This window comes from Oncorhynchus nerka, linkage group LG10 (genome assembly GCF_034236695.1).
Source record: "Oncorhynchus nerka isolate Pitt River linkage group LG10, Oner_Uvic_2.0, whole genome shotgun sequence".
NCBI classification, from domain to species: Eukaryota; Metazoa; Chordata; class Actinopteri; order Salmoniformes; family Salmonidae; genus Oncorhynchus; species Oncorhynchus nerka.
The window spans coordinates 21,732,487-21,758,527 of NC_088405.1; the positions used below are offsets into that span (position 1 = coordinate 21,732,487).

At 41.2% G+C, this 26,041-nt stretch overlaps 1 protein-coding gene across 2 annotated transcripts in view; it reads left to right on the top strand.

Annotated features, from left to right (window-relative positions):
• Nucleotides 1–26,041, top strand: part of LOC115135011 (zinc transporter 6-like) — a 70,951-nt gene that overhangs the window by 26,911 nt on the left and 17,999 nt on the right. For both annotated transcript variants that reach the window (XM_029669180.2, XM_065023124.1), the window contains exons 5-9: nt 4,691–4,733; nt 5,296–5,361; nt 11,564–11,644; nt 19,211–19,246; nt 20,031–20,125. In XM_029669180.2, the coding sequence (XP_029525040.2) occupies nt 4,691–4,733; nt 5,296–5,361; nt 11,564–11,644; nt 19,211–19,246; nt 20,031–20,125 (321 nt within the window). The remainder of the gene's footprint in view (nt 1–4,690; nt 4,734–5,295; nt 5,362–11,563; nt 11,645–19,210; nt 19,247–20,030; nt 20,126–26,041) is intronic.

Here is a 26,041-nt window from a genome sequence, read left to right on the forward strand (position 1 = left end):
TGTTATTATTCTGCATTGCCTTGTAGCTGAGTTTTTTTATTTGCACAAGAACTTCACTAGGTTAAGTAAAATTATATATATATATATATTTTTACATTGAGACAGTCTGCATTCACAAAAAGGGCAACTGAAGCTACTGAGCCAGATGTCTGTATCAGAAGAGAATCTCCAGGTGGTACCCAATGTTAAGTGCCTTGGCATCATACTTAATTCAACCCTCTTTTTTTAAAGCAGGTGAAAAGGGTAACTAAAATAACCAAGTTCAACCTAGCTAATTTCCGATTCATATGAAATTGACTATAGAGGTAGCAAAACTGTACTTCAATGCTATTATACTCCCCCACTTAACATACTGTTTGACTAGTTGGGCCCAAGCTTGCTGTTCAACATTAAAACCCATTCAGTCTGTCTACAAACAGGCTCTCAAAGTGATTGATGGAAAGCCCAGTAGCCATCATCACTGTTACATCCTCAGAAAGCATGAACTTCTGAGGTGGGAAAATCTTGTGCAATACACAGACGCATGTCTTGTATTCAAGATTCTACATGGTCTGGCTCCCCCTCTACTTAGTACTTTTGTTAAACAGAGAACCCACACCCATGACAGCAGATCTGCAAGGTCTGCCATGAGAGTTGACTGTATTGCTGCTTTCCATGTTGTCTGTAGCTTGTGAGGTGTGGAAACACTTTGTTGCTTTTTGTGCTTTTGCTCTGTTTGCATGCTACATGTTGCTTGTCCTATGTTTCTCTGTTTGCATGCTACATGTTGCTTGTCCTATGTTACTCTGTCTGCATGCTACGTGTTGCTTGTCCTATGTTTCTCTGTCTGCATGCTACATGTTGCTTGTCCTATGTTTCTCTGTCTGCATGCTACGTGTTGCTTGTCCTATGTTTCTCTGTCTGCATGTTGCTTGTCCTATGTTTCTCTGTCTGCATGCTACATGTTGCTTGTCCTATGTTACTCTGTCTGCATGCTACGTGTTGCTTGTCCTATGTTTCTCTGTCTGCATGTTGCTTGTCCTATGTTTCTCTGTCTGCATGCTACATGTTGCTTGTCCTATATCTGTCTGTCTGCATGCTACATGTTGCTTGTCCTATGTTTCTCTGTCTGCATGCTACATGTTGCTTGTCCTATGTTTCTCTGTCTGCATGCTACATGTTGCTTGTCCTATGTTTCTCTGTCTGCATGCTACATGTTGCTTGTCCTATGTCTCTCTGTCTGCATGCTACATGTTGCTTGTCCTATATCTCTCTGTCTGCATGCTACATGTTGCTTGTCCTATGTTGCTCTGTCTGCATGCTACTTGTTGCGTGTCCTATATCTGTCTGTCTGCATGCTACATGTTGCTTGTCCTATATCTCTCTGTCTGCATGCTACATGTTGCTTGTCCTATATCTCTCTGTCTGCATGCTACATGTTGCTTGTCCTATGTTTCTCTGTCTGCATGCTACATGTTGCTTGTCCTATGTTTCTCTGTCTGCATGCTACATGTTGCTTGTCCTATGTTGCTCTGTCTGCATGCTACATGTTGCTTGTCCTATGTTTCTCTGTCTGCATGCTACATGTTGCTTGTCCTATGTTGCTCTGTCTGCATGCTACATGTTGCTTGTCCTATATCTGTCTGTCTGCATGCTACATGTTGTTTGTCCTATGTTTCTCTGTCTGCATGCTACATGTTGCTTGTCCTATGTTTCTCTGTCTGCATGCTACATGTTGCTTGTCCTATATCTGTCTGTCTGCATGCTACATGTTGCTTGTCCTATGTTTCTCTGTCTGCATGCTACATGTTGCTTGTCCTATGTCTCTCTGTCTGCATGCTACATGTTGCTTGTCCTATGTTTCTCTGTCTGCATGCTACATGTTGCTTGTCCTATGTTGCTCTGTCTGCATGCTACATGTTGCTTGTCCTATGTTGCTCTGTCTGCATGCTACATGTTGCTTGTCCTATATCTCTCTGTCTGCATGCTACATGTTGCTTGTCCTATGTTGCTCTGTCTGCATGCTACATGTTGCTTGTCCTATGTCTCTCTGTCTGCATGCTACTTGTTGCGTGTCCTATATCTGTCTGTCTGCATGCTACATGTTGCTTGTCCTATATCTCTCTGTCTGCATGCTACATGTTGCTTGGCCTATGTTGCTCTGTATGTGCTCACTGCTCATTGTTTGTCTGTATTGTAATTGTTTTTAATAACCTACCCCAGGACTGCGGTTGAAAATTAGCCAGCTGGCTAAAACCGGCACTTTTACTGAAATGTTGATTAATGTGCACTGTCCTTGATAAAAAATATATTAATAAACTAAACCTACTTATTTTTTATTTTCTTTGATTCATCTCTCATTCATCCTCCTGTGGATTTTATATGACGGTTGGCAACCAACTTAAGGTGCATTACTGCCTCCAACTGGACTGGAGTGTGGACCTCCCATCTTTTAATCACCTAAGTGGGTATATGCTTGTAAAAACCAATGAGTAGATAAAGAGATGGGGCCAAGTTCTATTTTAGCGCCTGGCTATGCAGACGCTAGCAAGCAGTTTGAATGAAATTATTGATTAACATGTATGTGTCTATTAATTTTTTCAACAGGGCCGGTTTGGTCAGCATGTTAGCATTAAAATGTATCAGACAACTGGGTTGTCTGATACCACACACTGCATCTGTCCTAACAGATGCAGTGTGTGGTGAATACCCTGCGTGATGGATGTAAAAACACTGAGCTGACGTTTCCTGATGACAAATATCATCCTGTTTTGTTTTGGTAAACATTGTCAATCTTCTAATCGTTGAGAGTGAATAGCCAATGCACTGCTCCAGGGCTTATCCGACTTTATCATTAATTTACCAATGGTCCAGTCTAGCCTGTGTCCTCCCTGATGTTATAGTACATTCACATGATTAACACCTAAAGATGAGACACCTGTACCACCACAGTGGATTTATAGGATTGGGTCACGGTTGAAAGGCCATATGGGATAATGACTGTATAAAATACATTATTTAAATACTGAACTATATTGTATGATCAAAAAAAATGAAATTTTATGATGATACAATTTCTCAGCAAAAAATCCCCATAACATCAAAGATCCACCACCATATTTTACAGTGGGTATGGGGTTATTTTCTGCTCATGCTTTCTTATTTTGGCAACCAACCCTCCACAGGTATGCCTGGCCAAAGCGTTCTAAATGAGAATACATAAGCAGAAAAGAACCCCATACCTACTGTAAAATAAGGTGGTGGACCTTTGATGTTATGGGGCTATTCTGCTTGTGCTGGTCCTGGGGAATTGTTGTCAACAACCTGGTTGCATCTGCCAGGAGGCTGAAACTTGGCTGCAAGTAGACCTTCCAGCAAGACCATAACCCTAAGCACACCTCAAAATCCACAAAGAAATGGTTAGTTTGCCACAAAATCAACATTTTGCAATGGCTATCTCAGTCTCTGGACTCCCTTTGAAATCCTTTGGTTTAATATTAGAGGGCAGTCCATAAGTGCAGACGAAGGATATGGAAAGATTCTGTATGTAGGAATCGTCTAAGATCCTTCCCAATGGGTTCTCCAGTTAGCATCAAACATTTTAGAACAAGGCTTAGTGTCGTTAATTAACCTCACAAGGTGAGGTATTGAAAACAGGGGTGTCAATAATTTTGACCTCTACTTTTTTGAGAAATTATAATTACTAGTTAACGATCTTTCTCTGGGAAATTGTATTAGTATATTAGCTCAGTATTAGCTCAGTATTTGAATTATTTATTTTAGTCATTTTTGCTCATCTTTATCAAGGGTATCAATCATTTCTGACCCCACTGTATATTTCTGTGTGCTCTGGCGGTGATGCAGAGTGCTGAGCCGTAACCATGGTGGCGTGGTAGGTACAGCACAAACCGAGCTCAATCAGTCCGATAGATCCCCTGGGCCAACGGCTAATGGTCGGCGTGTATCCTGAATTACATCACCTCAGTTTGGCCAACATGGTAGAGCAGTGTGAAAACAAAATGTTCCTCTCCATGCAAAGCTTTGCTAATCTCCTCCATCATATCCAGCTTACATAAAGCTGGGTTTGCAGTCCGGCGGATATCACTCTGACTCCACCTTTGTTGCCTCCTGGTCCTCTAGCCTACTGCTGCTCTACTCTACACTGCCCCCTAGAGCTGGGGAGTTTGACTGAGAATGGCACGGCACTACTCCCTGTGTTTTAAAGTCTAGATACATTGGGAAGCAGTAGGAGGCTTGATACTGGGTCAGGCTTGCTCATTGAATCTATTAACAATGACAGGCTGTGTCTGTGTATATGCGTGGGAGTTGGCATCTTAGCTCAGACACGACAGCTACACTGTCATCTCTACTGGACAGGAATGACACAGTTTTGGGGGAGGGAATCCTTGGCAACCAAAGGATATTTATATTTTTGTCTGTGAAATGGCTGGTACACTAAGGTTGTATTGCAGCTGATTTATCATCATAGAACATTTGTCTTGTTGATTGACAGTAGGGCAGGCTCTATTCAATTACGGTTCATCTCATCAATATAGTCTATATGAATTAAACTGGTGTATTGCCGCTATCCCCTTCATACATGTTACAATGACTTTTACAGAGCAAAAAAAGTGTTTTCTTAATTTCTATTAGAATCAATTCCAGTAATATATATAGCACTCACTGATCATGTTTTCCTCTGTCATTTCAGCCTTAACAGCATACACATACCTCACCATCTTTGATCTCTTCAGGTGAGTAAATGGGCATCCTGGGGAGCATCATGTTTTATCAGCACTGTCTAAAGGAAGTTTTATACTAAGCGAAATATTGTACCTAACACTTGTGTTGAGCTCTTTTTACTAGAGTGCAATTGTTTGTGTTGAGGTGTTGTTAGTCATGATGATTTACAGTACCAGTCAAAAGTTTGGACACCTACTCATTCAAGGGTTTTTGTAAATTTGTACTATTTTCTACATTGTAGAATGAAGACATCAAAACTATGAAATAACACATGGAATCATGTAGTAACCAAAAAAAAGTGTTATACAAATAAAAATATATTTGAGATTCTTCAAAGTAGCCACCCTTTGCCTTGACGAAAGCTTTGCAAAGTCTTGTCATTCTCTAACCACCAAGAATCTAAAATCTAAAATATATTTAGATTCAACACTTTTTTTGGTGTAATTTCATAGTTTTGATGTCTTTGCTATTATTCTACAATGTAGAAAATAGTAAGAATAAAGAAAAACCCTTGAATGAGTAGGTGTGTCCAAACTTTTGACTGGTAATGTATGTGTACCTGTTGGCCTACAGTCTGATCACCTGTCTGCTGAGTTCCTGGGTGGCCATGAAGAAGCCTAGTCAGCTCTTCTCGTTTGGGTACGTCCATTAGCATACTGATTCTACAGTAGCCTGTTTTCTAAAATGATGACCTCCACTGTTATTATTTATTTAAAAATGGAGTCATTTGATGATCATGTTTCCATTGACTTGGATTGATTTATTAATGTCTACTGGATTTTTTGGGTGTATGCTTTAATGTACTGTATGTGATACAACACTTCCATTCCCACACATCTTAGGTTGTTTAGAGGCGCTAAACTTACAAATTCCTCCTGGGCATTTCCGGTACTCATCAAGAAAAATTAGAATTGTGTGGTTCAATGTGGGTGTTATGTTCGCTATATCATATCCTGGCAGTAATGTTTGTCCCCCTTCAGTCACCGTACCGAATTGCTTAGCAACCGGGAGAGGCAGCAGGACATCGTGAACATGATTGGTCAGGGAATACTGCATTTCCTGCTTTCTAGATGTAGTTGTCTTTGATAAATTTGGTGTTTGTGATTCTAACGTTAGTTCATGAATGAAAACCCAAGCCGTTTTTAAAAAGCAACTTGTTTTTTCAACATAACATTTTCTTGTGTATGGATTGTTGTTTAAACAAGTTTGAGGTGTTGCATACTAATGTTTAGTTTGGATGTCTATAAATTGAATGCGCTGGTTGATTCTGGTGAGCGATTGGATAGTGTGCTCTACAGCATACCGGGCATCTGTGATCTGGATGATTCGATTACTGCCAGCCAGGATTAGACTGTGCCAGGCTTTGGTCCTGTGTGGGCAGGATTGAAATCAGAACCCAACCATGATGTAAGTGACATCTTCAGTTACACATCTCACAAAACCCAGTTTTGGAATATACTGCCTTTATGACCAAAACTATCCTACTTACACTTTTTGGTCAATTTTGGCACTGGAATAAATGTTTGACACACCCCTGCGGAAAAAAAATAGAATTAACATAATAAAACAATTTCCATCTATATCCGCCCGTTTTAGCCAGAGATCTGTTTTTTTGGGATGTGCTGCGTCTCTATCTACTGCGTCCTCCTTCCGCGTCTGCGGTGGAAGTTTGTCAGACCAGGAGACATCCTGAAAATCAGTCTTCTCACGAGGAACAACATCTCCACCCCGCTGTCCCACACGGGTGCGTTTTGAGCCCTCTCCTGTACTCCCTATTCACCCACGACTACGTGGCCATGCACGCCTCCAACTCAATCATCAAGTTTGCGGACGACACTACAGTGGTAGGCTTGATTACCAACAATGACGAGACGGCCTACAGGGAGGAGGTGAGGGCCCTCGGAGTGTGGTGTCAGGAAAATAACCTCACACTCAACGTCAACAAAACAAAGGAGATGATTGTGGACTTCAGGAAACAGCAGAGGGAGCACCCCCCTATCCATATCGATGGGACAGTAGTGGAGAGGGTAGTAAGTTTTAAGTTCCTCGGCGTACACATCACGGACAAACTGAATTGGTCCACCCACACAGACAGCGTCATGAAGAAGGTGCAGCAGCGCCTCTTCAACCTCAGGAGGCTGAAGAAATTCGGCTTGTCACCAAAAGTACTCACAAACTTCTACAGATGCACAATCGAGAGCATCCTGTCGGGCTGTATCACCGCCTGGTACTGCAACTGCTCCGCCCACAACCGTAAGGCATTCCAGAGGGTAGTGAGGTCTGCACAACGCATCACCGGGGGCAAACTACCTGGCCTCCAGGACACCTACACCACCCGATGTCACAGGAAGGCCATAACGATCATCAAGGACAACAACCACCCGAGCCACTCCCTGTTCACCCCGCTATCATCCAGAAGGCGAGGTCAATACAGGTGCATCAAAGCAGGGACCGAGAGACTAAAAAACAGCTTTTATCTCAAGGCCATCAGACTGTTAAACAGCCACCACCAACATTGAGTGGCTGCTGCCAACACACTGACTCAACTCCAGCCACTTTAATAATGGAAATTGATGGGAAAATATATCACTAGCCACTTTAAACAATGCTACTTAATATAATGTTTACATACCCTACATTACTCATCTCATATGTATATACTGTACTCTATATCATCTACTGCATCTTTATGTAATACATGTTTCACAAGCCACTTTAAACTATGCCACTTTGTTTACATACCCTACATTACTCATCTCATATGTATATACTGTACTCGATACCATCTACTGCATATTGCCTATGCCAGTTTGTACCATCACTCATTGATATATCTATGTACATATTCTTTATCCCTTTACACTTGTGTGTGTATAAGGTAGTAGTTTTGGAATTGTTAGGTTAGATTACTCGTTGGTTATTACTGCATTGTCGGAACTAGAAGCACAAGCATTTCGCTACACTCGCATTAACATCGGCTAACCATGTGTATGTGACAAATAAAAATGGATTTAATTTGAAATGTCTGTAGTGACCAAACAGTTTGGGCTAATATGATAACCCCCCTTTCGAAGTTGAAACTCTCAGGAACATGTACATGTCGGTGGTTTTACTTTAGGACGCCCACAAGCCTCGCAGGACTTGTCTGAAGGTAGCCCAGCTTTAAAAATGGTTGTAAAGTGCCTTCAGAAATTATTCACACCCCTCTACTTTCTCCAGATTTTGTTGTTACTACCTGAATTGAAAATTGATTAAATGTAGATTGTGTGTTACTGATCTACACACACTGTCCCATAATGTTAAAGTGGAAATATGTTTTAGACATCTTTAAAAATGTATAAAAGATTAAAAGCTGAAATGTCTTGAGTCAATAAGTATTCAGCCCCTATGTTATGGCAAGCCTAAATGAGTTCAGGTGTAAAAATGTGCTTAACAAGTCTAAGTTGCATGGACTTACTCTGTGTGCAGTAATAGTGTTTAACATGATTTTTGAAGAACTAACTACCCCATCTCTTTATGGGGTAGTTATTCAAACACATGAATTTCAAGCACAGATTCAATCACAAAGACCAGTGAGGCTTTCCAATGCTTTGGAAAGGTAATCTATTGGTAGATAAAAAATCAAATAAAAGTAAGACCTTATTCATGACACTTTAGATGGTGTATTAATCCACCCAGTGACAACAAAGATACAGGCATCCTTCCTAACTCAGTTGAAGAAAACCGTTGAGGGATTTGGCCAATGGTGATTTTAAACCAGTTACACAGTTAAATGGCCGTGATACAGTGCATTTGGAAAGTATTCAGACCACTTGACATTTTCCACATTTTGTTACGTTACAGCGTTATTTTAAAATAGATTCAATTGTTTTTCTCCCTTACCAATCTACTCACAATCCCCCATAATGACAAAGCAAAAACAGTTTTTCCCAAATGTATAAAATAATAAATTCAAGTATAAAATGTACATAAGTATTCAGACACTTTACTCAGTACTTTGTTGGAGCACCTTTGGCAGTGCTTACGGCCTCGATTCTTCTTAGGTAGGATGCTACAAGCTTGGCACACCTGCATTTGGGGAGTTTCTCCCATTCTTCTCTGCAGATCCTCTCAAGCTCTGTCAGGTTGGATGGGGAGTGTCGCTGCACAGCTATTTTCAGGTCTCTCCAGAGATGTTTAATCGGGTTCTAGTCCGGGCTCTGGCTGGGCCACAAGGACATTCAGAGACTTGTCCCGAAGCCACTCCTGCATTGTCTTGGCTGTGTGCTTAAGGTCGTTGTCCTGTTGGAAGGTGAACCTTTGCCCTAGTCTGAGGTCCTCAGTGCTCTGGAGCAGGTTTTCGTCAAGGATCTCTCTACTTTGCTCCATTCATCTTTCCCTCGATATTGACTCGCCTCCCACTCCCTGCTGATAAACATCCCCACAGCATGATGCTGCCACCAGCATGCTTCACCGTAGGGATGGTTCCAGGTTTCTTCCAGACGTGACGCTTGGCATTCAGGCCAAAGAGTTCAATCTTGGTTTCATCAGACCAGTGAATCTTGTTTCTCATGGCCTGAGAGTCATATATATATATATATATATATGGAAGTAGTTTAGTGCCAAAAAAAAGGGGGGTTAAATATGGGTACAAAATATATATAAATAATTTCCTGATCTATCTTATATCATTTAGATACAGGACAGACACTTCAAAACACACTTAAGATAAAAAAAAAAAATCTGTTTAGACTCTAGACTAGAGGTTAAGCTCCTGACCTGTGTTGATGGCCGTGTGTTTGTTTGCCCGTGACTGACTACAGTCGCGGTACAGTGTAGCCTTTGTATGTTTGTGTGTGTTGTCCCTAATCATCTCATACACACAGCCTTTGACACACCATGCAAGCTGTTTTTATCGGGTAGAGCTCTGTTTGTTTGGCATAGGGCTCTGTGGGTTTGCTTTTTTTCCTTTGACCTTAGGGTGTTGAGCAGTGGTGGTTGCATAGAAAGCTGCTTTTCAGCTTGATTTGGCCCTAATGTGCTCACTGGGCCAGTACAATGGGTCAGCCACTGGACAGATTATCTCATTTCAACGGAGCAACTCTCCCTAACCCTTCCGTCTATCCAGCTTTCCCAGTACAGCATGTTACTAAACATTGACATGGGGACAAGGAAATAACCAAATTATGTACATTTACAGATGGAAACTTCTTACTTCTGGACTTAACAGTGTACCTTTTATACACTACTCGCTTCTACAGTGTATGGAACCATATCAGTGCAGCACTATTGATGAGCAATTTTAAGTCATTATGGAAGTGTTTTGTGTTCCACTTTCTATGTTCTGGATTGTTAGTGGAATTCTAAATTCCTATATGTTTTGTAGCCAAAACCAAATTCGCACTCTTTCTATTTCATTAATTATGCATGAAATAGATCGAGACCAGTCTTAAAAGTCAGGTAACAGCGTTTATTACAAGAGAGTACTGCCACATACACATTTTTCCACAGGCTATAAACTGAAAATGATGTCAGCGTTTTCTAAATGTTCTATCTCTTTCACGGGTAGAGAGGCCCTATAGTTCTCCAGCCTTCGCTCCACGCCTGAAGTCAAGGTCAGTCAGTATAAATCAGCATTCTAGACAGTCTGGAGATAGTCCGTTCCTGCCACCTGGAGATTGTACAAATGAATTAACTAAGGAACAGACCTTCATTGTTACTAAACTCCTGACTACATTATATACAATTGGGAATGGGAGCAAGAGAGAAAATTCATATATGTACAGTACATTATAGCATTTGGACTAGTCAGTTCTGATTGGAATGTATACATAATTAGTCATTTCAACCATAATTTCCTCCAACAATCCTCCCTTTGATCAAATATTATACATTCAAATGTACATCTAATTTTATCAAACATAAAAATATGAACCAACATTATTATAAATGTTTATCCGGCTCGAAGGACCAATTGTTAGTGGAATTCTAAATTCCTATATGTTTTGTAGCCAAAACCAAATTCGCACTCTTTCTATTTCATTAATGAGTTGTAAATTCATTAATTATGCATGAAATAGATCGAGACTAGTCCTAAAAGTCAGGTAACAGCGTTTATTACAAGAGAGTACTGCCACATACACATTTTTCCACAGGCTATAAACTGAAAATGACGTCAGTGTTTTCTAAATGTTCTATCTCTTTCACGGGTAGAGAGGCCCTATAGTTCTCGAGCCTTCGCTCCACGCCTGAAGTCAAGGTCAGTCGGTATAAATCAGCATTCTAGACAGTCTGGAGATAGTCCGTTCCTGCCACCTGGAGATTGTACAAATGAATGAACTAAGGAACAGACCTTCATTGTTACTAAACTCCTGACTACATTATATACAATTGGGAATGGGAGCAAGAGAGAAAATTCATATATGTACAGTACATTATAGCATTTGGACTAGTCAGTTCTGATTGGAATGTATACATAATTAGTCATTTCAACCACAATTTCCTCCAACATGGATACAGTAGGATTTTCATTAATGCTTACAGAACGGACACAGAGAATTGTGCTGTGCATCATATCACTCAGTCCCAAAACCCCTGCGTTGTATGTTGTTATATTCATGTACCTCTGTTATTGTTGTACAGAATGTTTATTTTTTATCTGTCTGTTGGAATTTTCATATCAGACAATGAGATCAGTGACAATAAAACATTTAAAAAATATATTTTCAAGCATCCTGGTAGTCTTTCAGTAGCTCAAATGAAAATGTATGGTACAAAGCACATGACCTCTGATGTCAGTCATGTGTATTTTCAGTTATATTTGTTTGCTTGATTGCTCATGTGTGTGTGTGTTTTCCACCAGGTTTAAGCGACTGGAGGTCCTTGCTGTGTTTGCCTCCACGGTGCTGGTGCAGCTGGGTGCTCTGTTCATCCTGAAGGAGAGGTAGGTGGAACCAGGGTTTACCCCTGTTTTGGGACACGGGGTGGGGGACGGGGGCTACTGAATATTTCAGAGCTGTGAGAATGTCTGCTTGTGCCCACACCTAGGGCCAAGGCGATCAGAGCCAGGGTTTATCCAGAGGTCACTGCTCAGGCAGGCGAGGGTTTTAAGAGGGGGTGCTGATGACGACGCAGTCACTACCTCTTTTCACTCAGCTGCCAACTAGTACATCAAACGTGTGTCCTATGTAGGGCTAGTGCAGTGTGTTCGGGGGGGGGGGGGGGTTGTGTTGATGATTGTAGGACATTTCAGCACTGTGGGAATGTTTGTTCGTACCTATGTCAACATCTCAACCTGAAGCACCCATTAGAGAAGGCAGGGTTTATCTAGCGGTCACGTCTCTGCAGGGTAGAGGAGGGGAGAGGTTATGATGTTACACTGTCTCTTTCACATGGCTGCCAAACAACATGTCAAGCACGTGTGTAACAAGGGTTCCGTCATTCAGAGAGAGAGAAACGGGCGGGGGGGACACTCAAATTAGTATGATATTACATTTGGTATGGTTACTTAATCCATAAGTAACCATAAGAGTCTAAGCCCTGTCTAACACGGTGGAGGGTTCTACTAAGCTATATGGAATTGTTTTTAAAAGGTCCTACCAAGGATCATTTAGCAATTTGATTTTGAATTTTAATACTACCTGAAGTATTTAAAAAAATTGGGCCTTAATACAATTAGCCCATACAAACATATTGAATAACAGATTCACTACATGGAACAACAGTTTCTCCTCCCAAAAAAATAAAAAGGAAGTTTGTTCTGAAGTGTCAAAGATATAAGAAAGGTCAGGAATATCATATAACCCCTTATTTTTGGCACTAAACAGTGTCCATATATACAGTTGAAGTTTACATACACTTAGGTTGGAGTCATTAACTTGTTTTTCAACCACTCCACACATTTCTTGTTAACAAACTATAGTCGCTCGGTTAGGACATCTACTTTGTGCATGACACAAGTAATTTTTCCAACAATTGTTTGCAGACAGATTATTTCACTTATAATTCACTCTATCACAATTCCAGTGGGTCAGACGTTTAAATACACTAAGTTGACTGCCTTTAAATAGCTTGGAAAATTCCAGAAAATGATGTCATGGCTTTAGAAGCTTCTGATAGGCAAATTGACATAATTTGAGTCAATTGGAGGTGTACCTGTGGATGTATTTCAAGGCCTACTTTCAAACTCAGTGCCTGTTTGCTTGACATCATGGGAAAATCTAAAGAAATCTGCCAAGACCTCAGAAAAGAAATTGTAGACCTCCACATGTCTGGTACATCATTGGGAGCAATTTCCAAACTCCTGAAGGTACCACGTTCATCTGTACAAACAATAGTACGCAAGTATTAACACCATGGGACCACGCAGCCGTCATACCGCTCAGGAAGGAGACACGTTCTGTCTCCTAGAGATGAACATACTTTGGTGCTAAAAGTGCAAATCAACACAAAGGACCTTGTGAAGATGCTGGAGGAAACAGGTACAAAGTATCTATATTCACAGTAAATCAAGTCCTATATCGACATAACCTGAAAGGCCGCTCAGCAAGGAAGAAGCCACAGCTCCAAAACCACCATAAAAAAGCCAGACTACGGTTTGCAACTGCACATGGGGACAAAGATCGTACTTTTTGGAGAAATGTCCTCTGGTCTGCTAAAACAAAAATAGAACTGTTTGGCCATAATTACCATAATTTTGTTTGGAGGAAAAAGGTGGAGGCTTGCAAGCTGAAGAACACCATCCCAACAGTGAAGCACGGGGGTGGCAGCATCATGTTGTGGGGGTGCTTTGCTGCAGGAGGGACTGGTGCACTTCACAAAATAGGTGGCATCATGAGGCAGGAAAATTATGTGGATATATTGAAGCAACGTCTCAAGACATCAGTCAGGAAGCTTGGTCGCAATGGGTCTTCCAAATGGACAATGACTCCAAGCATACTTCCAAAGTTGTGGAAAATGGCTTAAGGACAACAGAGTCGAGGTATTGGAGTGGCCATCACAAAGCCTTGACCTCAATCCTATAGAAAATGTGTGGGCAGAACTGAAAAAGTGTGTGCGAGCAAGGAGGCCTCCAAACCTGACTTAGTTACACCAGCTCTGTCCGGAGGAATTGGCCAAAATTCACCCAACTTATTGTGGGAAGCTTGTGGAAGGCTACCCAAAACGTTTGACCCAGTTAAACAACTTAAAGGCAATGCTACCAAATACTAATTGAGAGTATGTAAACTTCTGACCCACTGGGATTGTGGTGATAGAAATAAATGCTGAAATAAATCATTTTCTCTACTCATTCTTTTGACATTTCACATTCTTAAAATAAAGTGGTGATCCTAACTGACCTAAAACAGGGAATTTTACTAGGATTAAATGTGAGGAATTGTGAAAAACTTGAGTTTAAATGTATTTGGCTGAGGTGTATGTAAATTTCCGATGTGGCCAAAAGTTTTGAGAATGACACATATTAATTTTCACAAAGTTTGCTGCTTCAGTGTCTTTAGATATTTTTGTCAGATGTTACTATGGAATACTGAAGTATAATTACAAGCATTTCATAAGTGTCAAAGGCTTTTTTTTGACAATTACATGAAGTTGATGCAAAGAGTCAAGGTTTGCAGTGTTGGCCCTTCTTTTTCAAGACCTCTGCAATCTGCCCTGGCATGCTGTCAATTAACTTCTGGGCCACATCCTGACTGATGGCAGCCCATTATTGCATAATCAATGCTTGGAGTTTGTCAGAATTTGTGGGTTTTGTTTGTCCACCCGCCTCTTGAGGATTGACCACAAGTTCTCAATGGGATTAAGGTCTGGGGAGTTTCCTGGCCATAGGCCCAAAATATTGATGTTTTGTTCCCCGAGCATCTTAGTTATCACTTTTACCTTATGGCAAGGTGCTCCATCATGCTGAGAAAGGCATTGTTCGTCACCAAACTGTTCCTGGATGGTTGGGAGAAGTTGCTCTCGGGGATGTGTTGGTACCATTCTTTATTCATGGCTGTGTTCTTAGGCAAAATTGTGAGTGAGCCCACTCCCTTGGCTGAGAAGCAACCCCACACATGACTGGTCTCAGGATGCTTTACTGTTGGCATGACACAGGACTGATGTTAGCGCTCACCTTGTCTTCTCCGGACAAGCTTTATTCCGGATGCCCCAAACAATCGGAAAGGGGAATCATCAGAGAAAATGACCTTACCCCAGTCCTCAGCAGTCCAATCGCTGTACCTTTTGGCAGAATATCTGTCTGTCCCTGATGTTTTTTCTGGAGAGAATTGGCTTCTTTGCTGCTTTTCTTGACACCAGGCCATCCTTCAAAAGTCTTTGCCTCGCTGTGCGTGCAGATGCACTCACACCTGCCTGCTGCCATTCCTGAGCATGCTCTGTACTGGTGTTGCCCCGATCCCGCAGCTGAATCAACTTTAGGAGACGGTGCTGGTGCTTGCTGGACTTTCTTGGGCGCCCTCAACCCTTCTTCAAAACAATTGAACCGCTCTCCTTGAAGTTCTTGATGATCCGATAAATGGTTGATTTAGGTGCAATCTTACTGCCAGCAATATCCTTGCCTGTGAAGTCCTTTTTGTGCAAAGCAATGATGATGGCACGTGTTTCCTTGCAGGTAACCATGGATGACAGAGGAAGAACAATGATTCCAAGCACCACTCTCCTTTTGAGGCTTCCAGTCTGTTATTCGAACTCAATCAGCATGACAGAGTGATCTCCAGCCTTGTCCTCGTCAACATTCACACCTGTGTTAACGAGAGAATCACTGGCATGATGTCAGCTAGTCCTTTTGTGGCAGGGCTGAAATTCAGTGGAAATATTTTTGGTGGATTCAGTTCATTTGCATGGCAAAGAGGGACTTTGCAATTAATTGCAATTCATCTGATCACTCTTCATAACATTCTGGAGTATATGTAAATTGCCATCATACCAACTGAGGCTGCAGACTTTGAAAATTAATATTTGTGTCATTCTCAACTTTTGGCCATGACTGTACATCCGTTATTTTTTTCAACTGGTACTTGGGTACCTTCAGACGAGTCTTGTGAGTCCTGTGGGCGTCTTAGAGCAAAACAACCAACATGTGAGAGTCATCTTTCCACAGAGGGGTCATAATAGTTTGTAGGCCAAATCGCCAAAGCGTACAGACAATTTTGTGAGAATACTTTTTTCATTGTCTCATGGTCTGACAAACACCCCTCTAGCACTGTCATCTTTCACTGCAGATGAGAAAGTGTGACATCTGTGGATGCGGTGGATTGAGATGCATCCAATGCAAAAAATAAACTGATCTCTAGCTGAAACGGGCAGATCTTTATTAGGAATTTTTGTAATTTTGCAAATTAGATTTTGTGGGGACGCGGACATCGACCTTAGGGGGCAAAAACTAAAGTATGGTGGTTGGTCAGGGTGGATGGGTAGTATTGTAACACCAATGTTTAGCAACACAAAGGTTGCATGGTCTAATCACACCATGGACAACTTTTGCAGTTTAGCAATTTTGCAACAACTTTCTACTTTTTAACTACTTTGCAACTACTTAGCATGCTTGATAACTTTAACCCAACTCCTAACCTAAGCCCTAGCCTAGCTAAAGTTAGCCACTTAGCTAGTGTTAGCCACAACAAATAGGAATTTGTGACATATCATACGTTTTGCAAATTCGTAACATATTGTACGAATTGCAATTTGTAGCATATTGTCCGAATTGCAATTCATAATCCATCATACGAAATGGGTGATGGACATCCATCCACAAATGAATACATGCCATACAAAACGGAACATATCATACTAATTGGAGTATCTCGGATTTAAATGTACTATGTTACATCTACCCGAGTCCAGGTTGATTTGTGGTAAGTGTATGGTAAATCTAGGCTGGCTCCATACCTTCTTCCCTTAATGTTGCCATGAATACTAGACAATGGTTTTGATCATCCACCGAAAGGACAAATCTATCCTGGAGACATATGCAAAACCACTTCTGTAAATAGCCTTTAGTGGCCTGTTTCTGATGGCTGTTGTCCCAGTGATCGGTTCTAGTGTTACTATCAGACTTAATCGGCCATGTAGCTCCCAGCGTGTCCTGGCCATCTCTTTTATTATATCACTCCGCCTTAGCATCTCAGCGCAGACTCCCCTCATTATTACTAGCGCCATGTGTTTTCCCTGGTATAGGAAGTGCCCTTATTCTAGGGGTGTGCCAAGTACTCGGACAAAACGAGTATCGTAATGGATATGGAGAATTTTCCAAATTCGATTATGACACAAGTATATTTTCTCATTTTCCGGGATCTGAAAAAAAGTATTTTCAGCTACCAGCACTCATCTCTCTTTCACTCAGTGTGAAGCGCTATGTGGTTAAACAACTGTCGGCTAGTTTCTCCGTCTGTAAAGAAATGGGCAGGATATTGGTTGAGCCTGCTACGACGATTTGGAATGAAGCAAGCCGCTCTCCTTCTGCACTAATTTCTCCAGACAGCGCACACCTCTGTTTCACTCACCCAGTCACTCGTCTCAGGGTCACAAGTCTCCCCTTCTCCAAACATTGTGTTTGAATCGGAATCCATAGTTGGACATAGTTGTTCAATGTAGTTATTTCCCATCCACTTTCTGCTTGGCGTTGTTAAGTAGGCCTACTTTGTCTGTCCAAATAATTATTCCATTGTTGACGTCTGTCGTTGTGTCATGATCCAAGCCCATGTTTGCATGCTATTATTATTTATTCTCACCTTAGGCATGTTTACAGAGCAACAGATCGTTAGAAAATCATGTATTTTTTTCACCCATCTACACACAATACCCCATAATGGCAAAGTGAAAACATGTTATTAGAAAACTTTTGCAAATTTGCTACACATCCGTTTTCACGTCTTGCCTTCGATTTAAGTCAAAACTGTAACTCGTCACTCAGGAACATTCACATTCTTGGTAAGCAACTCCAGTGTATATTTGACCTTGGTTATTGTCCTGCTGAAAGGTGAATTAATCTCCCAGTGTCTGATGAAAAGCCGACTGAACCAGGTTATGCTCAAGGAATTTGCCTGTGCATAGCTCCATTCCATTAATTTCTTTATCCTGAAAAACTGCCCAGTCCTTAACGATTACAAGCATGCCCATAACATGATGCAGCCACCACTATGCTTGAAAATTTAGAGAGTGGTACTCATTAATGTGTTGTATTGGATTTGCCCCAAACATAACGTTTTGTCCTGAAGACAAGGGGCTAATTGCTTTGCCTATTTTTTTGCAGTATTTCTTTAGTGCCTTGTTGCAAACAGGATGCATGTTTTGGATTTTTTTATTCTGTACAGGCTTCCTTCTTTTCACTCTGTCAATTAGGCTGATACATCCTCAGTTTTCACAGCCATTAAACTATGTATCTGTTTTAAAGACACCATTGGCCTCAAGGTGAAATCCCTGAGCAGTTTTCTTCCTCTGGCAACTGAGTTAGAAAGGACGCCTGTATCTTTGTAGTGACTGGGTGTATTGATACACCATCCAATATGTAATTAATAACTTCAACATGCTCGAAGGGATATACAATGTCTGCTTTTTGAGTTGTTTTAAACATCTACCAATAGGCGCTCTTCTTTGCGAGGCATTGGAAAACCTCCCTGGTCTTTGTGGTTGAATCTGTGTTTGAAATTCACTGCTCGGCTGAGGGACCTTACAGATAATTGTATGTGTGGGGTACCGAGATGAGGTAGTCATTCAAAAATAATGTTAAACACTATTGCGAACAGAGGGAGTCCATGCAACTAATTATGTGACTTGTTAAGCAAATTTCTACTCCTGAACTTATTTAGGCTTGTCATAACAAAGGGGTTGAGTAGTTGACTCAAGACATTTCAACTTTAAATTTTGAATTAATTTGTAAAAAATATCAAACATAATTCCACTTTGACATTATGGGGTATTGTGTGTAATCCAGTCACAACATCTCTATTTAATCCATTCAGGTTGTAAACCAACAAAATGTGATAAAATTCAAGGGGTGTGAATACTTTCCGAAGGCACTGTAAATCTGTGTCTGTAATAAATACAGGCTGCAGTAGCCAGCCATGCATTATGCTATTTATTAGCTTATTTTGTTGATAATTGAATAGGACTAAATAAATCATGTGCATTTTCATCTGTCAGGGTCGATTGCTTTTGAACAATGTGTGTGGAAGAGTTAAGGAACATAACGATGAGCTCTGAGTGATAGCGAAGCAATGCGCGCTTGAGGTATACGCTTTACTGGCATTTAAAGCTCACTTCCGGATTTTCCGACCACGAGTAGATCCGATTTCGAGTATCAACTATGATAAAATGGATACAACTACAACTGCGAGTATGACTAGAACAGCAGCCCAATAGAGAGTTTCCTGGTATATGAAGTTCCCTTGTACTATAACAGCCCAACAGAGGGTTTCCTTGTCAGGTCATGTGGTACCGTTTATTAACTTGTCCCATATTGTCCCATGTTTCTATGTGACACTGTTTTTCTTCCCTTCTGTTATTTTGTCAGTGTGGAGAGATTCGTGGAGCAGCCTGAGGTGCACACGTAAGTAGGCCCCGGTCCAAACACGCTTGCCCACACACACACTCCAGGGAGAACAGCAGCCCAAACAAACATCACAGGCAGGTCCAGACAGTGCTAGCCTACCGTCACTCTCGTCCCTCTAAACTGAAAACAATGTGATTTTCAGCTAATTATGTTGCCATCACTCGCCACAGCCTGGATCACCATTATGAAACAAAGATTAGTAGTTTGATGAAAACAAGACCGACTTAAACCTGTCTCCGTTGACGAGATTACATTTCAAAGCAGTGGAACATTGGAGTGCACTATCACTAAAACCACAAGTATTATTTTCACTGCTGGGCAGCAGGTGTTAGCCAGGCAAGACGTCACATGTTCCAGGTACCACAACATTTAATCTAGTGTAGAACATCCATTTACAATGCAGCACCCACTGACTTCCCTCAGCATTAAAATCTGCCTCAGTTGATTTGTTTTTGGATATAAAAAAAAAAATGAATTGTCTCTATTTGGTTGTTTTGATGTTTGTGTTTTGGACACTTTTATACGTGTTTGTTTTCCATCACAATTCACTTCTTCTTTAACTTCATTGTGAAAGTGTCCTGTATTCCAACTTAATTTTAGCAATAATATTACTCTTAACTTGATTGTGTGCACAGTAATTAGCCTAATACTTGTGTAGTGAACGGCAATGGAGACAACTGTACAAGCCATGGAGAGTGTGTGTGCTATGTTTGACATCAATGTGTTACAAGTGTGCGTCTATTTTGTACTGATAATGGTATGTGTGTGTGTGTGTGTGTAGGGGTCGTCTGTTGGTGGGGACCTTTGTAGCTCTGTTCTTCAACCTGCTAACTCTTCTCTCTGTGAAGAACAAGCCCTTTGTTTACATCTCAGAAGGTAGGTCAACTCTTGACTGTCCTCACTGCCTAGTATATCGGAGGTTATAATGAACTGTCTCTACTAACTTACTGTATGGAAAAAGAGGTTGCCGATATCACAGTATGTAATTTATAAAGCAACATTTTTGTAGTTCATTCTGGGATAGTATTAGGTCTTGTTTTCAACTGTGTTTGTCAGTAATGGATTCCACACAGTCATTGATAATCAATTCTGTCTGTGGTACATGGCAGTCCTAGTAGCCATGGTGCCGCCCTACTGTGCCTTGTCCTGCTGTACGTGGTTGTCTGTTGCATTCTGGCTGCTATTAACCTGAGCTGCCAGCTGGGGAGCTGGCGCTGCACGATGCCTGTCTGTGGCTGCAGTGATTCACTAAGCAGGGCCCAAGCTGTCATCTCTCACTGTTAGTTTGTAAATCGTCATTGACACAGTTATGGACTCTGGGACAATCCAGCCCCTATACTAGTTGACCCCCTACAACAGTCTCACTGAAATCCAATGAGACTTTTCATAGTGTACACACACAGCCCTTTGCACGTCATTAGCACGGTCTCTACTCTAGCTCACAATTACAACCAGTATTCTGAGAAAAAACTAAGTTTGCTAGAGAGCGAGGAGCGATGGGAGGTAAGCAGTAAGGTGAGCGAAAGAGATGAGAATGGCCATAGAAGAGAGCTGGAGTAAATGAATGAATGGAGGGAGACGAGAGGAAAACACAACCCATGGAGATCACACAGTCAGCACTCTACCTAGTAGAGGGCAGCGTAGAAAGCTGAGCTTTCTGTCTTTGTTTGTTTTGAGCCCAATGTTTACAACACACAAGCAAAATGTTGACACTGTCCCCTTCGTCTATGGCCTTTTCTGTATTAATGTCCGCTCCGGTTTGCCCAATGTTTTTGATCAGTGCAGCTGGGGTGTATTTGGTCCATGGCCTCTTAGGAAGGCTAAATGGCTTTGCTATCTTATGTAATTAAGGTCTTTAGTGGAGCAGTATGCTTGGTTAGGAGCCCTACGGCTGTCTTGCTGTCCTCCTTCGCCTTGCCTTAGAATGACTTAATCTGCTCGAGGACCATTACGACACGAGATGTGCTTAGATCATGGACGAATGAGCAGTCTTCTCAGTCGGCCTTGTCCTGTCACCCAGTCACGTGCCACAGAGGAGACCTCTGAATGGCTCTGCTTGTGCCTCCACCAATCCTCTCCTCGGTTTGGAAGGAGGAGTTCTTGTGTTTTTGATCTTAGCAGGTTGTGTTGAGTAACAGTGATGTAGTACACAATGACTGATGATTGTCATATTAGTGTGCACCTTTAGATCAGACAAAAGGTGAAACTCCGGCACGTCACATGGGGTCATCTCTTTAATTCGATTGGAATGTTCAGTCAACAGAGGATATAGTGAGGAGAGGAGGTCCGGTGCAGGCAGAGCTAGAAGATGGAGCAGGATGAAACTGAGTCGACATTCCAACTCAGTTTTCTGTCCCCAAAACTATTACGAACACAGTACACTACATTTGGTAGACTTAACAATTTGTCAATGTTTCAAGAAATGTCATTGTTTTTAAGGAGGGTAAGGGTGAAGTGTCCCAAGCATCTTTGACCTGTATTCTGACTTACTGCCCCCGCATACTGCTTGTATCCACAGCACTAACTTGTGAGTTGGTGATCTCCCGCTCGTTTAGTAAAGTGCAGTCAGTTCTCTGCTTTCGCTCTGTTTATCGTACTGATGCATGTGTGATAAAGTCTGTCTTGCTTGTGTATGTTTGCCATCCTTAAATACAAATATAATTGTTAAATTACGAACCTAGTTGGTTTAGCTACGGAGAAAGACAGGAACCTTCCAGCTAACCATTATTGGCTGAAATCATGGCTGGGCTGGACATGCTGAGGGATGAATTCGGATTGGTCTGCCATGTAGCATTCATATGTTTAACATGAGCTGCTCAGTATGTGTAGGTAATCCTTTCTAATGCAGCTTTTTTGAAAGATATCACAAACTTCAAAAGTGTTGCTATTGCTGGATGATCGTGCCATTCTGACTCTGAAAATGAATCAGACAATGAGGAAATCCCTGATATAGGTTCAAATAAAATCATTGAATCAGACATTGTAGACTCTTCTGAAACGGTGATCAACAAAGAAGTTGACCTAGTTTTGAAATCACTGGAATGCCCGGTGGAAGCAGGGTATGAAACCCAAGGAGAAAATTCTGGCGTTTGATTGCAAATATGCGGAGGGAGTCAAAAAGAGAACACAAAGAAGGCTGTTGTATAAAACACATCTCTGGATTGCATTTTCAAACTAAGGGCAACTATGGCATCCTTGACAGAGAGGGAGAAGCGTTCAGCCATGTATATGGTTAAGAGAGTCTAGCTAGCTTCATTTTCTGATATTATGTTTCTAATTTTCTCAATTTTCATTGCATGTTAAAACATACTGTTAGTTAGCTACCTAACGTTAGCTGGCTGGCTTGCTAGCTAACGTTACATTATGTGTATGATCTGTGTAGTAATATTATTTGTATCTCAGAAATCCTTTTGCATTGTTAGTCTGTTAGCTCGCTAACATTGAACCTAGTTGGTTAGCTTTAGCTACCTGCAGATTCATGCATGGTAGTAATGTTATGGGTTGGGATTATGGTTCGTTGTTTAGCTAGCTACCTGTACCGTTTACACCTTCTGTATCTTGTGCATGTGACAAACTTTGACATACAGTGGGGCAAAAAAGTATTTAGTCAGCCTCCAATTGTGCAAGTTCTCCCACTTAAAAAGATGAGAGAGGCCTGTAATTTTCATCATAGGTACACTTCAACTATGACAGACAAAATTTGAAAAGAAATCCAGAAAATCAATTGTAGGATTTTTTATTAATTTATTTGCAAATTATGGTGGAAAATAAATATCTCGTCTTCGGTCGAGGTTCCTAGACTATTTTACATATACAGCTGCAGACTGTGAATGTGTAGTCTTTAGTTTTGTAGATTTCTTAACCATTCGTGACGTTTGGACTGCGTCGTTACGTCCTCTGGTCTTTGTAGAGATTTTCTTCTTCTCTGTCGAAAGTTTCAGAGTTCTAGCCATTACGTCCCTCTCAGCTCATGCTGTTGGTCTCGTTGGCCTATTGTACATTTTGTCAGAAGTGGGTTTTATACACTCTGGGAAAATGGGGAGTTCCATGACGCTGATGTAATGTCTGTGCTCACGTAGGCATCGCCACTGACTTGGTTAAGACTTTGTATGAAAAACAATTCTCTCATTTAGAAGGCGAACATCAGATTACATCTTCTCGCAAATAGTTTCATATTTAATCATATATGTTTCCCCACATTTGGATATGAACCTGACAACTGGGAAATATATACATTCAGAGATAGTTATGTTGTTATAGTGTACTTCATGAGATCCCCAAACACAGCTGATCTCACATAATTGTTCTCCCAGTACCCACGCACCACTCCAACCGCATGGATTTCAGAAATATTGTTTCATTATTCAACCTTTTGATGTTAGAGTTTTGGTGGAAAGAATGTCATTGTTCTACAGAGTAAATCCTCTCTCAATACTGCATGTCCAGGCAGAGAGTTTCTGCAAGGAATTTCTAGCCGTCATAAAACGGCCAACTTCACCCTTCTTCCCCTCTGCGGGAGAGATTGGGCGCTGTAAAGCGGGCCCACTTTAACCTGATCCTTCAGATCTGAACAGGAGATAGTCATGATAGTACATAGGCCTCCTACCTACACAAATTGCTCATCATACAAAAACAAATACATTTGCAAGACTAGCTGCCGCCTCTAATTAACTGGCTCTATCTGCACCTTTGTTTAAGAAACTCAATGTCATGTACTTTCATCTACAAATACTAATTTTGTCTAAACCCTTCAATGGATTCTTCCAGCTCAATTCTGAAATCCATTTATATAACACAAGACACTGCGATAACCTTTACCCTCTCCACTGTCGCACCTCAGTCTATCAGATACTATACTCTGAAATTCTTATCTTCACATTGCCAAACCTCATCCCTCAATAACTTCAAGCGAAGACTGGGGGTCAGCCTGATGAACCAAACTACTCAGTAATCTCCTCCATATAGCCTAACTCTCACATGCGCACACACACATTTAAACTATTTTTTTTTTTGTGGTAACTGATCAATTCATTTATACATTTATAATTAGTAGGTTTTTATCTATTTTAACAAACCTTTTTTATTTTTGTACTTATGTACAGCGGTCTAAGGCACTGCATCTCAGTGCAAGAGACGTCACTACAGTCCCTGGTTAAATTCCAGGCTGTATCACATCCGGCCGTGATTTGGAGTCCCGTAGGGCGGCGCACAATTGGGCCAGCGTCGTCCAGGTTTGGCCGGGGTAGGCCGTCATTGTAAATAAGAATTTGTTCTTAACTGACTTGCCTAGTTAAATTGAATGTTTTTATTATTTTTGTGGTGTGGTTATCATGTAAGCCCATGGGCTGTCAACCACACCAGCCACACAAGTTTTGGGTCACTTAGAAATGTTCTTGTTTTTGAAAGAAAAGCAACTGTTTTGTCCATTAAAATAACATAAAATTGATCAGAAATACAGTGTAGACATTGTTAACGCTGTAAATGACTATTGTAGCTGGAAACGGCTGATTTAAAAATGGAATGGAATATCTACATAGGCGTACAGAGGCCCATTATCAGCAACCATCACTCCTGTGTTCCAATGGCATGTTGTGTTAGCTAATCCAAGTTGATCATTTTCAAAGGCTAATTGATCATTAGTAAACCCTTTTTTAATTATGTTAGCACAGCTGAAAACTGTTCTGATTAAAGAAGCAATAAAACTGGCCTTCTTTATACTAGTTGAGTATCTGGAGCATCAGCATTTGTGAGTTCGATTACAGGCTCAAAATGGCCAGAAACAAAGGACCTTCTTCTGAAACTTTTCAGTCTATTCTTGTTCTGAGAAATTAAGGCTATTCCATGCGAGAAATGGTCAAGAAACTGAAGATCTCGTACAACGCTGTGTACTACTCCCTTCACAGAACAGCGCAAACTGGCTCTAACCAGAATAGAAAGAGGAGTGGGAGGCCCCAGTGCACAACCTTCCTACCTTCAGGCTATGCTCAAACCCTACACCCCAAACCAAGCACTCTGTTCTGCTTCTTGTTCTCTTTTGGCCATCCCACCCCTATGGAAGGGCAGCTCCCAGTCAGCCCAGTCCAAGCTCTTCACTGTCCTGGCACCCCAATGGTGGAACCAGCTTCCCCCGTAAACTAGGACAGCGGAGTCCCTGCCCATCTTCCGAAAACACCTGAAACCCTACCTTTTTCAAAGAGTAAATAATCCCCCTCCTCACTTGCACTTGACCACCCCACCCACTCCTTCTAGCTCTGAAAGAAGCTTAGACGGGGATTAGACTCTAGGGGGTTAAATAATCCCCCTTCTCACCAACCCCCCCCCCCCTCTAGTTTTGACTTTGCTGACAGCTACTTTATTGCGGAAAAGTGTACTTACTATGCCTGTGGTATGTGGTTGTCTCACCAAGCTATCTTAAGAAGAATGCACTAACTGTAAGTTTCTCTGGATAAGAGTGAATTCTAAATTACTACAATATCAATGTAGTCATTTAGCAGTCGGTAACAATCAGGGTTAACCTTGTCGCTTCCGCCTATCATTGAAGAACATAATAGGTCATGTCTGCTAGAATATTTTATGAGGGCTATGGGTATTGAGAGTCATTATGAATACATAGTTATAATATACATTACATAGAATGTGTGTTCATGTGGGCTGAGTAAACGTGTAACTGAAAACATACAAAAAAACGACGTAAAGTACTTCTTGGTACTTTGAGGCACTTTTCCTTTTTAGAGCTTTCAAGCTCCATCTTCCTTTCCTCATTTACCAACAGTCTGTGGATTATGACATTGT